Genomic DNA, 12,090 nt, shown 5'->3' on the forward strand with positions numbered 1-12,090 from the left:
CAAGTATTGCCATCAAATCTGTGAGTATGTAGAATATCTGTCACTCATATTCAAATGTCTACAGATATTCATTTAGCTTTCATCATGAAAACAGTCTCCCCTGCCTGATATATTAAATTACATAATTTAACATTCCTATATGAGTGAGGATACTCCAGATAGGTTAGGCACCCAGAGGAAAAGTGTTTGAAGAATTGATTGCTCTAAATAATTGGCAGTTAAGGAAGGTATTTATAGTAATTTGACATGAACCCATTCCAGCAGGGGTAGGAGCCGGGGGGGAGGGGGAACGTGCCCCACTCTTTTCCAAAGTAGCAAAATGTGCCCTACTGGCAATAAAATGTGCCACTTTGATGAAGAACTGTCTTTTGGATATCTTAAACCTTTGTTAATTTTAATATTTTATTTAATTATTTATTTTTAGTCCGTGCATGCTATTTTTAAAATGGCATCCCATATCTTTGTTTAGCATGGTTAACAATCTCAATAAATAGTATTGATAGCATACTAACACATAAATATTTAAGTGATATGGCTGGTGTGTATCGGTTTATAGCAGACCGTAACAGTACTGGCTGTGGATTGAGAAAGTGCCCCTCTGATGTTATGCCCCCCCCCCCCCAACTTTTTGGAAGCTTCCTAACCCCCTGCATTCCAGGTATGTCCTCGTCTCAGTTCCTTGATATCTTTGACTCATATTTGAGAGATTTAATGGCATGACCGAGGATTCTCACAGCTAGTTCTCTCAGACATTGGCCGAATGGCCAGCTCTAGCTAGTATGGAAACAAAACTTCAAAGAAAGAGGCAAATATTTTGCTTTGGTTAGATTTTTCATGTTTCTTCCGGCATGGCATGGATGTCATGTTTTTTTTTAGATATTACAGATATAGCTAACAGAGAGAGAGAGACTAAACAAAATATATTGTTTTTGTCAGTCCATTTATTAAATGAAAGCTATGATATATTGTCTTGCTAGTGAATAAAAGATGGCATAAATGAGTTTGATGATTCTGTTATAAACTTTCATCTACCGTTTATAATATACATTTCTAAACTACTGTTGGAAACTTTCTGACTTCATCCAAGTGAGGTGTTAGATGGGTGCATTCTGGGAATAGAAAGACCCCTCTCTGACAGTGTTAAATGTACTGATACTAACAATATGTTGAGACATAAGCACTGCAGTAGTACCTATGTATACAATCGGCTGATTCAAACAGGTTTGCTGTTAACCTCTTCTGCATATTTCTTTTCGGGCGCGCTGATATCAACTCTACTCAGTGTTGTTTAAGAGCTTCAAAAGCATATTTATATTCATTTCCTTGGATGGCTGGGAACCTACCAGGTTTGGACCAACCCTTCATAGCATTTGTCATTCTACTGTTATCATAATCTGTCCACTGCGGATCACCCTCCGTTGATTTCAAAGACGACTTGGGATGTGGAAACAACTTTGAATCGACGCAGTCCGATAAGTGCGCATAGGTCTCTGAGAGTGGCCTCTGGCTTTCGTCATACAGCTTTTTGTGTTGAGCGTCGATAATGTTTTTACATTTGAAGGTCAGAGGTCGATCATGTTTTGACATCCTTTCAAGCCATAGTCTGTCTATCATGTACTGAGGTAATTCTGAGAAATCATCGGATTCATTGCTCCTCACAGATTTCCTTCCTGCCGGCGTTGTTGTTACTTTGATGACAGGCTGCTGTTGCATTTCTTTCTGAAGTTTTTCTGTTTTCCTCTCAGTCGGCCTTGATGTTTCTTTAGTTGTTTTATTTTGAGCTTCGACAGCCGGTGATATTGTCCTGTTTGATTCCATTTGAGGGAATCTCATTACCAGTGATTCGGCTGTTATGGATGGCTTCGTCTTACTGTTTGCCTTCTGCAATCTTCCAGTCTTGGTATTCCGACTACGAGAATGACATCTTTCAATCTTATGGCTGGCATTCACTGTATCAGGCCCAGTCACTTTGGATGGTAAGCCTTTCTCGTCTAACCAATTTGAGAAAGAGATACTCCTGTAGAGTTCTCTTTCAGCCTCTCTGGCTTCGTTTTTTAACCTTGTTTCTTTCTCCTTCAGTTTATCCAGGATGTCGGCTTTCATCATTTCTTGGGCTTGGATCTCTTTGTCTTTCTTCCATCCCTCTGATGCCAACAGTCTAGCATAAAAGTAGAAATTAAAAAAGTAAAAAGTAAAAATTTGTGGCAATAGTGGCAAAATAAAATTGTTAAACAATGTTCATTAAAAACTTACTGCATTTATTTTGTTTATTATCCTATGTTAAGAATGACGAACGGTTTTGATCATGAATAATAATTAACAATTATAAATGACTCATTCCAGGGATATATATATATATAGATATGAAAGTAAAAACCGTATACAACATAAGTACGGAGGTGCTTTATAACTAATGTTACTTAATTTCAGAAAGAGAAACTTGATGAATGTTTGATAGAGAATTGCTAAGCACCTCTCACAATATGTGGGTGATTCATAGCTAGCTATTAAGGGTCCAGTCTCCAGGTGAAAAGAATTTAATTTCATAACTAGCTGTCTGTTGCCTCTCATAGCCTCACAACGTAGGTTATTATGCTCTTGCGCCTACTATACTAATGTCAAACAGTTTTTGGTGAAGTGCTTTACAGTATTTTGGTTTATATTAACAATGACACCTAAGGTTTGATAAGTGATAACCATACTTCTTTGGCTTATTATTATATTTATATATATATAATATATATATTATATTATATATATATTTATTTATTATAGTATTATATAATCAGATTCAGTTCTGTTCTATGATCTTAGATGAATGCCAGTTAATAGATCAAGTTCACTTTGCACTAACTAATTATCTTGCAGATTTGCCATTTTTGCCCCCATTGGTTCTCTTGCAAAGAGTACTTTGACATCTGAAATTTACAGTATCTAAACTTTTTTCTTTGCAGTAGATTCTATCTGTAATGTTATCATGTGCCATGATTTTTTGTTTTTTCCATCCATCATGCCAACATCCTCTTGGGATGTATCTGGTACAAAATTTGCATGGCTACACTTAAGTTGATTCTATATTTTTTTTTCTGTTGACAGGTGGTCAAAATATCTTTGTTCTTTTAATGTGCTGGTTGGAAATGGTACCAAAATGGTTGATTGAAAAATTTACTGCTTTTAGTTTTATTCTTTCAGATCATTTGGAACATTTAGCTTCAGCTATCAGCAACATCATTAAAGGTTTTGTTTTCACCTTTAAGAGAAAAGTTTGTGTCTGAATATGAAGTTAAATAAGCTTAATCTGAAGTTCTGAACTATTTTTGGAACATTGCACTCTATGCGAGTAAAGTAGAAGACAAAATACCTTAGTTTGCTTGCGCCGCTGTCACAATGTATACAAACAATACATACAGAAATATTAACAAGAAAAAAATCAGCATTTATACTTTTGTCTGCAAGATCTTCAGAACTCATGTTACAACACTTATACAGATCTGAAACATATCTTTTTGAATAGAATCATTGAGCACTGTCTACAAATTATTCAATAATCAAAATAACTATTGAGTTTGTGCATGTGGGGTGAAGTCTTTACAGAATTGTATCAAACACATTCAACATGGCTTTCCTGAGAGTTAAATCTGTACGAGGTGTTGAAGAGATTGATCAAGAATCTGTTAAGTATTGAAAGAAATCTCTTGTTATCAACGTGCTGTACCTTGCACATATACGATGGCCCCATATTTTTGCATAATCCAGAGGGATATGTCCTTTGCTATCGGCTAGATTAATGTTAGCACCAGCAGCTATGAGTGCTTCCAAACACTTTGCTGAGCCTTCTATTGCAGCTTGGTGACTTGGTGTCAGCATATCAACATTAAATCTGGAAAAAAAGAGTGGAAAAATCAAAATTTAAAATCTCACCCTTGTCACCCTGTCAACAGGTTATGTACATGTAAAACAGCGAACGTATATAAAGTTTTGTTCTTCAATTATCATTAGTTTGTACGTTATTAATATCATTAGTTATCAATTGTTTGCACACTATTAATATTAGGTATCATTAGCTTGTATAGTATTAGTTATCATTAGTTTGTACATTATTAATATCATTATTTATATCATTATTTGTTACATTATTAATATCATTAGTTATCATACAGTACTTCATCAATGTGATACTCACTCAACTTCATTTTCATACTAACAAGAACCATTTTTTGCAGACTAGGTATTCTTAAAGGAACAAAATATGTGTGGTTGTAAAATGTCTACTCTCACTTGTTGCTACATTGCATACAAACAACAATAGAACTAGCCCTGATTCAAAGGAAAGTGCAAATGGTTTGCTTTCAGTTATGTCAATTAGTTCTCTGACACATGAAAGCTAATTGTAGTCATAGGTTAATTTGTGTAATTAATCTTTTTTTTTTTATTGCTTACTACTTAATGAAGTGAAAGTAAGTCTGCCCAATAGAAAATTGTGGTTGATTTAAATAACTTTCCAACTTCCCAACTGCCATCTGATGAGCCTTAAATACACATTACTCAATTTTGCAAACATGATTAGTTTGTAAGTACTGTAACTTACAAAGAAAGAGTTACTGCTTACTTCTCTAAAATGTACACGAAATTGATAATCATTCATTTATGTCTAGAAAACAAATGTTAGGAAATGTACGATTGAATCAGAGACTGATTGCTTTAGTTGACAACAGCGAGTTGCCTAGGGAGTTTACATGAAATGTCTTGTATTCAAAATGGGTCTTGTTGTTTTGGATAAATAGAACAAAATCACTAAGTCATTCACATGTTTCCACTTATAGCCACACATGACCCAACATGTGCAAAGGGTTGTTGGTATTCAAAATATGAATGCCTAACATAAAAAAAAAGTGCATAAGCTCACCAGTGAAAATGAATAACTCCTGTTAGAAATGTGGCAATCCAAGAAAAATAAATCATCTGGGGCCCGGAGGCATGATGTCCATTTAATTGTCCGAAGAAACGCGTCCAAACAAAAATACACTTTAAATTTACTCCTCCTTGGATAACACAAGCGATGAAAGTTTTTACAGGTGAGAAATAATATCCAAAATTAAATATGTGAGAAAACCTAATAGTAGTTGTTGTAGTTGGTGTAGTGTAGATGAATAGTAGTATAGTTCCTAGAGTCTTAGCAGAAGATACTTGTTCCTTTTGTGGAAGCCTTCTACTAAGAACTGCACATGGTAAAGATCTACCGGATTATGCAATGTGCTAGAATTTAGACTGTCTCTTGATTGGCCAGTTGTTGCCATGGTACAAAAACAACTACTGTACTAGGGTACAGTAGTTATGGTATTGCAACAAGAGTGAGCTTAGCTGGTCTAAATTCTATACAGTGACAATGCTGAAAAGGCTGACCAGTGGTGAACAAAAGAGATAGTTTCAAAAGGAATGCTGGTCTGTTGGTGTTGAAAGGCAACTGATGGTGATGTAATAAAATCAGCTGACAATTGTAAACAAACTGTGATGAAGTGCAAATGTTTCTAAAATTGATGATTAAATTTCGCTACAGCTACTCCCTTCCTAGATCAACATGACGGTTAGTTGATCGATACAAAAAAAAAAAAATTTCAGTTATTGCTAAGTAAACCTAGATGTCCTTTCATCCATTGCTATACTGGGCAAAACGAGCTGGAAAATGAATGCGGCGACCTGACCTAGTTGTCCGCACGGGTGGAGAAGTAATAACAGGAACAGGTAGAAAATTAGAGGTGTCCCCTGAAGAAACCGCTTTGTTAGGGAATGAATTGTCCATGCTTGGAGGAGACGGGAGATGAGCGACTTTGAGTCTATCAACACTGACGGATTCATTCTTTCCCTTCATTTCCAAAATGAAGAACTTTGCCATCCTACGACAAACTTTGTATGGTCCATCATACTGTGGTTGGAGTGATGGCCGAACAGCATCACACCTGATAAATACGTGCGAGCAATCTTGCAGACCAGGTGGAACGTGGGAAGTTGAAGTTTGCGAACGTGTTTGTGCAGGGTTAACGTCCGTCATGTAGTTGCGAAGGCGATGAACATAGTCACCTGGATCAGAGAAAGAGTCTTTGGTTGTCGGTGCCACCAGCTGTCCTGGAACTTTCAGTGTAGTACCATACACCAGTTCTGCCGGTGTGCATCCAAGATCCTCTTTCACAGTTGTGCGTATGCCCAAAAGTACAATCGGTAGAAACTCTTGCCATTTGCTGGGATCAGACTGTGCTCGAAGTGCTGCTTTCAACTGACGATGGAATCGTTCCACGATACCATTAGCTGCAGGGTGATAAGCAGTGGTGCGCGTACGAGAGCTCCCAAGAAGCGAAGTGAGTGCTTGAAAGAGTCGCGATTCAAATTGCCTCCCCCTGTCCGTGGTGATGGTCGAGGGTGTGCCTAATCGCGAAATCCACTCATGCACAAGAGTCCTAGCTACAGTCTCTGCTGTAATGTCCGATATAGGGTAAGCGTCAGCCCATCTTGTAAACCGATCGATACAGGTTAGCATATAACAATATCCATTTGATGAAGGCAATGGGCCGACTAAGTCCATATGGATATGACTGAATCTAGCGTCCGGAGAAGTGTAGGTTCCAATTGGTGCCTTGATATGACGATGGATCTTAGAACGCTGGCAAGATAGGCATGAACGGGCCCATGTACGAATGTCCTTGTTAATACTTGGCCAAACAAAGCGTGATGTGATTAATGACTGGGTAGAGCGTATGCCAGGATGCGACATATTATGCAACGCTTCAAATACTGTGCGGCGATGCTTCTTTGGAACGTACGGTCTCTCGTGGTCTGTAGAGACATCGCACCAAATCATCCCACCGCTTGAAGGTCGTGGCACTTGTTTAAATGTCAATGAAGGTGATTTCTGAATCTCTTCCCATTCATCGTCATTCTGATCCGCTGCGATCCGATCAAAATCAACAGTAAATGATGTGTGGAGAGCATCCACATGTAGTCGTGACAAGGCATCAGCGACTGTGTTGTCTACACCGTGTACATGCTGAATGTCTGAAGTAAACTGCGAGATATAGTCCAACTGGCGAATTTCTCTTGGGGAGTGACGATCAGGCTTTGATCGCAAAGCGTAGGTTAACGGCTTATGATCTGTGTACACTGTGAACTCGCGTCCTTCCAAGAAATGGCGAAAATGACGAATCGTGAGGTAAACAGCTAACATTTCCCGGCCAAAAGTACTGTATCTAGTCTCTGTAGGATTGAGTCGCTGTGAAAAGAAAGCAATCGGCTTCCAAGTACCATCATCGCACTGTTGAAGGACGCCACCAACTGCTACATCTGACGCGGCAACCATCAAGCTTGTCTGGAGGCCTGTTGCAGGATGTACAAGCAAGGTAGCATGGGCGAGTTCCTCCTTTGCACGCTCGAACGAACTAATACACTGTTCCGTCCACTCGACTGCCTTGGCTGACCGCTTCGGCTGGCCACGGAGCATATCAGTCAATGGTGCAAGAATAGCTGCTGCCTTAGGGATGAACCGTCGATAGAAATTCAAGAGTCCCAGGAACCGACGGAGCTGGCGAATAGAAGAAGGTCGAGCAAATTCGCGAATCTCCTTCACACGCTTCTCGAGAGGTCGAATGCCATCTGTGTCGATGTGATGTCCTAAGAAGACGAGAGAGCTCACACCAAACACGCACTTGGCAGGGTTGATCACTATACCATACTCCTGAAGGCGAACAAAAAGCTGTCGGAGATGCACCTTATGCTCTTCTTCTGATGCACTAGCGATTAGCATGTCGTCGATATACACGAAAATGAAAGGCAAACCCCTGACTACTTCATCCATCAAGCGCTGGAAAGACTGGGCTGCATTTCGAAGTCCGAATGGCATTCGTGTAAACTCATAGAGGCCGAAAGGTGTAGTAATTGCCGTCTTCGGTATATCAGCTGGCTCTACGGGAATCTGATGATAGGCCTTCACAAGATCTATTTTCGAAAAGATCTTCTTGCCATCCAACGATGCCGTGAAATCCTGGATGTGTGGGATTGGGTAGCGATCTGGTACAGTATGAGCATTCAGAGCGCGGTAATCCCCACATGGACGCCAGTCACCTGGTGTAGATTTCGGGACCATATGGAGAGGTGATGACCAATTGCTGGATGATGGTCTGATGATTCCAAGTTCCTGCATGTGCTCAAATTCAGAACGTGCCATCTTCAAACGATCGGCAGCTAAACGACGGGGACGTGCGTAAACTGGAGGTCCTGTTGTTACGATGTGGTGCGTAACAGTATGCTTGACAGCTTTTGGGCGATAGTCAGGACGAGTGATATCTGGAAACTCCTTCAAAATTTCGGTATACTTAACACTGCCTGCACCTGGTGATCGTGAAAACATAGGACTGACAGATTTCGTGTGTAGTGGGGCACAGATGCCATTGACCATGAGCTTTGTTGTAGAGTCGAGAAGTCTCTGATGTCTAACATCCACAACGAGTCCAAACTCATCCAAAAAATCTGCTCCAATGATGGGTGTAGGAAGATCTGCAACCACGAAAACAAAACGAAAAGTCCTTCTGAGGCCTAAGTTCAAAGTGAGGGAGCGTTCACCATATGTAGGTATGCGAGACTTATTAACCGCTTCCAATGTTATATCTGAACGTGCATGTCGTTGGTTGTCAAATGAAGATGGTGTGATTACGCTCACTTCAGCTCCAGTATCAACTAAAAACTTAATACCACTGATCCGGTCGTGAATGTAGAATAAGCGACCGTTCTTAGCACCAGCACGGGTCGTCGCCCTTATTCCCGGCTGGCTCTGTCGTTTCCCTGGGCATTGGTGGCGTAAGACTGTTGAGAATCGCTGGAGAACGAAGAAGATTGCTTAAAGTTACATGGTGGTGTACACTTGAGAGCTCCTGCACCATGTTTCCAGTGATACCAACAGAAAGGGCGCTTCTCACTACTACTCCTGCTACGTTGTCTGTCGGAACGAAATGGGCGCCTATTTGGAGATCGACCACCTTCACGCCGAAAATGTGTTGTCAACGATTGAACTTGGAATGTAAGTCTGTCTACTTGTTGTCTGAGTTGTGACAAATCTGAAGAACATGCACAACTTGGAGCAGGAGATGAAGGCGTACTCACAGCTGAAACAGTACTTGTTGAACCAACGTCAATGATTCTATCGGCCAAGTCTGCTAACTGCGTCACCTTCATGTCATCGCGGCTTGACGCTAGAATCGTCTGGACATGATGAGGGAGTCGCTGCAAGAATAACTGTTTGAAGATTGTCTCATCAAGCTTGTCACTTCCAAGCAGTTGTTCCATTCTGCGTAGTAGCTGAGAAGGTTTCCGATCCCCTAGTTCTTCTTGAGTAAGCAACTGGTGGAGTCTTTTCTGCTCGGAGACTGATGTCCTGCGAATCAATTCGGCTTTGAGGTGCGAATAGGGTGTGTCTGTAGGAGGGTTCATTAAAATATCCCTGACTTCCTGCGCGATCTCAGGTTGTAGTGCGGACACTATGTACGCGAACTGAGTCTGCTCTGATGTAATTCCTCTCGTCATAAACTGAGCTTGGACTTGAGCAAACCATACAGCGGGATCGTTCGGCCAGTACGGTGGAAGCTTTAAGGCGACTGCTGCGACCTGTGATACATCAGGGGCAGATTTATTAGCTGATTGCGGATCCATGTTGAAAACAAAAAGATTCACTGAATTGTGAAACTGATGAACTTATGTGACTTGAAAAACGGGGTCACCAATTGTTGGTATTCAAAATATGAATGCCTAACATAAAAAAAAAGTGCATAAGCTCACCAGTGAAAATGAATAACTCCTGTTAGAAATGTGGCAATCCAAGAAAAATAAATCATCTGGGGCCCGGAGGCATGATGTCCATTTAATTGTCCGAAGAAACGCGTCCAAACAAAAATACACTTTAAATTTACTCCTCCTTGGATAACACAAGCGATGAAAGTTTTTACAGGTGAGAAATAATATCCAAAATTAAATATGTGAGAAAACCTAATAGTAGTTGTTGTAGTTGGTGTAGTGTAGATGAATAGTAGTATAGTTCCTAGAGTCTTAGCAGAAGATACTTGTTCCTTTTGTGGAAGCCTTCTACTAAGAACTGCACATGGTAAAGATCTACCGGATTATGCAATGTGCTAGAATTTAGACTGTCTCTTGATTGGCCAGTTGTTGCCATGGTACAAAAACAACTACTGTACTAGGGTACAGTAGTTATGGTATTGCAACAAGAGTGAGCTTAGCTGGTCTAAATTCTATACAGTGACAATGCTGAAAAGGCTGACCAGTGGTGAACAAAAGAGATAGTTTCAAAAGGAATGCTGGTCTGTTGGTGTTGAAAGGCAACTGATGGTGATGTAATAAAATCAGCTGACAATTGTAAACAAACTGTGATGAAGTGCAAATGTTTCTAAAATTGATGATTAAATTTCGCTACAGGGTGATTGCACACTTTATGATCTTGTTACACAAAAAAACTTGTCCCGATATTTTGAGTCAATCATTTGATGTGCTACATAACAAAATTTGTTGTTCTGATGGGAGAATTTCTGCCTTTCAATGTACAGTTTATTTACTATATGATTGAAATGTTGCAGACTAGTGTGCCACCTCCCTACATTCTGCAATCATCACATATATACAAGCAAAAACTTTAGAAGTTACAGGAAACAAGTATTTTTTTCCCGCCTGAAAATGTTGGTGCCCCTCCTTAACATTTTGGTGCCTTTTCCCCAATTCAGAATTCCTGGCTACAGGCCTATGTTGCTACCCCTCCCATCCCTTACCAAATAAAAAACCCTGAAAAAAAATGGGCATGCATATTGACATACACAGAAGGATCAGCTCCTTTGTCCAGTAAGTATTGCAGACACTGTATCCCTCTTTTGCCAGTACGACTGTTGATAGACAAATGGAGTGCCCTCCAACCTGTTGAACTTGCCAAATTTACATCAACATTACACGATTCCACAAGGAATTTCAAACACTCCAGTCTTCCATGCAATGCTGCCAGATGAATTGCTGCGAGGCCCTGTCAAACCAACAATAAAAGTATATTAAATAACCTTGAGTATACAGGTGTATACCCTAGTATATATGCCTATCGGAAGTACTGAAGGCATAATGTGATTTCACTTTTGGAAGAGTCCATTGTTTCACACGATTTATGCAAGAAATTTATGTAGTATAGCAAGTTCTCAAACGAGACGAACAGAAAGCATATTTGAAACTAATGGAGATGGGGTAAAAGTGAAATACAAGTGTGACAAATTGTGTACAATCATTCTATAAGCTAGGAAACTAAGGTTAAGGGGAAGTCTGTAAAAGTATGACTAAATATAAATGACTTTTTATACTCTCTTTTTCCTCTGTAAATCCTTCCTAGATTAGGTACGAGAATATAACATGAGCCTATTTTCAAAATCGTTTGCATTTAGGCCTAGGCTAAGGTAGGTAATTGGCAACATTTCTTGTTGTTCCTCAGAATTTCAATCAACAGGAGCATTAATTTAGGCCTAAGCTATCCCTATACCCATAACTTGGCTAGGTCTATATAATAAAGCTCCTACTACTACTAGACGTGTAGGCCTAGGACTAGTACGTTTTGAGGTCATTGCCTTTTTAACTCAAATCTCAATGGCATGTTATGCGATTTCATCTTCTCATATACTGTGGAGGGATGTGGCAATAGCTCTGTGACTTACGTTACGATCAAATCTTGAGGCATCTTTTTCACCCTTTAGAGACTGTTTCAGCCAAGCTGTATCTCCTATGGCAGCAGCCATGAATTCATCATGAGTGAATGCTTTCACTGCCGCCTTCTGTTTGATTCTTTTCCTTTTCTTGCTCCCTACATTTCTGCCTGAAAAAGTGGATGTTGATGCATCCAAAGACTTCATTTCAGCCATTTCACAAATTTTCGGTTTTATTTTTACTTGAAGCTCTTCAAACCTACATTCCGGACCCTCCACGTTGCTATGTTTTGGTTAGACCAAACTGAATTTGTGCGTAGGTCTATGCGAACGTGATTTATACGATATTTACTACATGAACAAACGTAGC

General features: G+C 39.8%; 3 protein-coding genes across 4 annotated transcripts in view; all 3 read right to left on the reverse strand.

Annotated features, from left to right (window-relative positions):
- LOC139967792 (uncharacterized) overlaps nt 1–12,090 on the reverse strand; it is a 52,407-nt gene that overhangs the window by 33,596 nt on the left and 6,721 nt on the right. The gene's annotated exons all lie outside the window — the stretch shown is intronic.
- Nucleotides 924–12,081, reverse strand: LOC139967794 (uncharacterized). The gene is made up of 4 exons (XM_071971886.1): nt 11,733–12,081; nt 10,860–11,059; nt 3,716–3,880; nt 924–2,158 (listed from the first exon to the last, which is right to left on the reverse strand). Exons 1-4 carry the CDS (start codon nt 11,934–11,936, stop codon nt 1,279–1,281), a joined length of 1,449 nt encoding a protein of 482 aa, XP_071827987.1. The 5' UTR covers nt 11,937–12,081; the 3' UTR covers nt 924–1,278.
- LOC139967796 (uncharacterized) lies at nt 8,790–10,441 on the reverse strand. Its single transcript, XM_071971888.1, has one exon. It carries the CDS (start codon nt 9,688–9,690, stop codon nt 8,800–8,802), a length of 891 nt encoding a protein of 296 aa, XP_071827989.1. The 5' UTR covers nt 9,691–10,441; the 3' UTR covers nt 8,790–8,799.

This window comes from Apostichopus japonicus, chromosome 5 (assembly GCF_037975245.1).
Source record: "Apostichopus japonicus isolate 1M-3 chromosome 5, ASM3797524v1, whole genome shotgun sequence".
NCBI classification, from domain to species: Eukaryota; Metazoa; Echinodermata; class Holothuroidea; order Aspidochirotida; family Stichopodidae; genus Apostichopus; species Apostichopus japonicus.

Coding starts and splice junctions, on each gene's coding strand:
- LOC139967796 (XM_071971888.1), bottom strand. CDS start 9,690: ATGGATCCGCAATCAGCTAATAAATCTGCCCCTGATGTATCACAGGTC.
- LOC139967794 (XM_071971886.1), bottom strand. CDS start 11,936: ATGGCTGAAATGAAGTCTTTGGATGCATCAACATCCACTTTTTCAGGC. Junction 3,881..10,859: donor AAAGGAGCTGATCCTTCTGT/GTATGTCAATAT, acceptor CTTTTTTTCCAG/ATTTAATGTTGATATGCTGA. Junction 2,159..3,715: donor GGCCATCGTATATGTGCAAG/GTACAGCACGTT, acceptor CTTTTATGCTAG/ACTGTTGGCATCAGAGGGAT.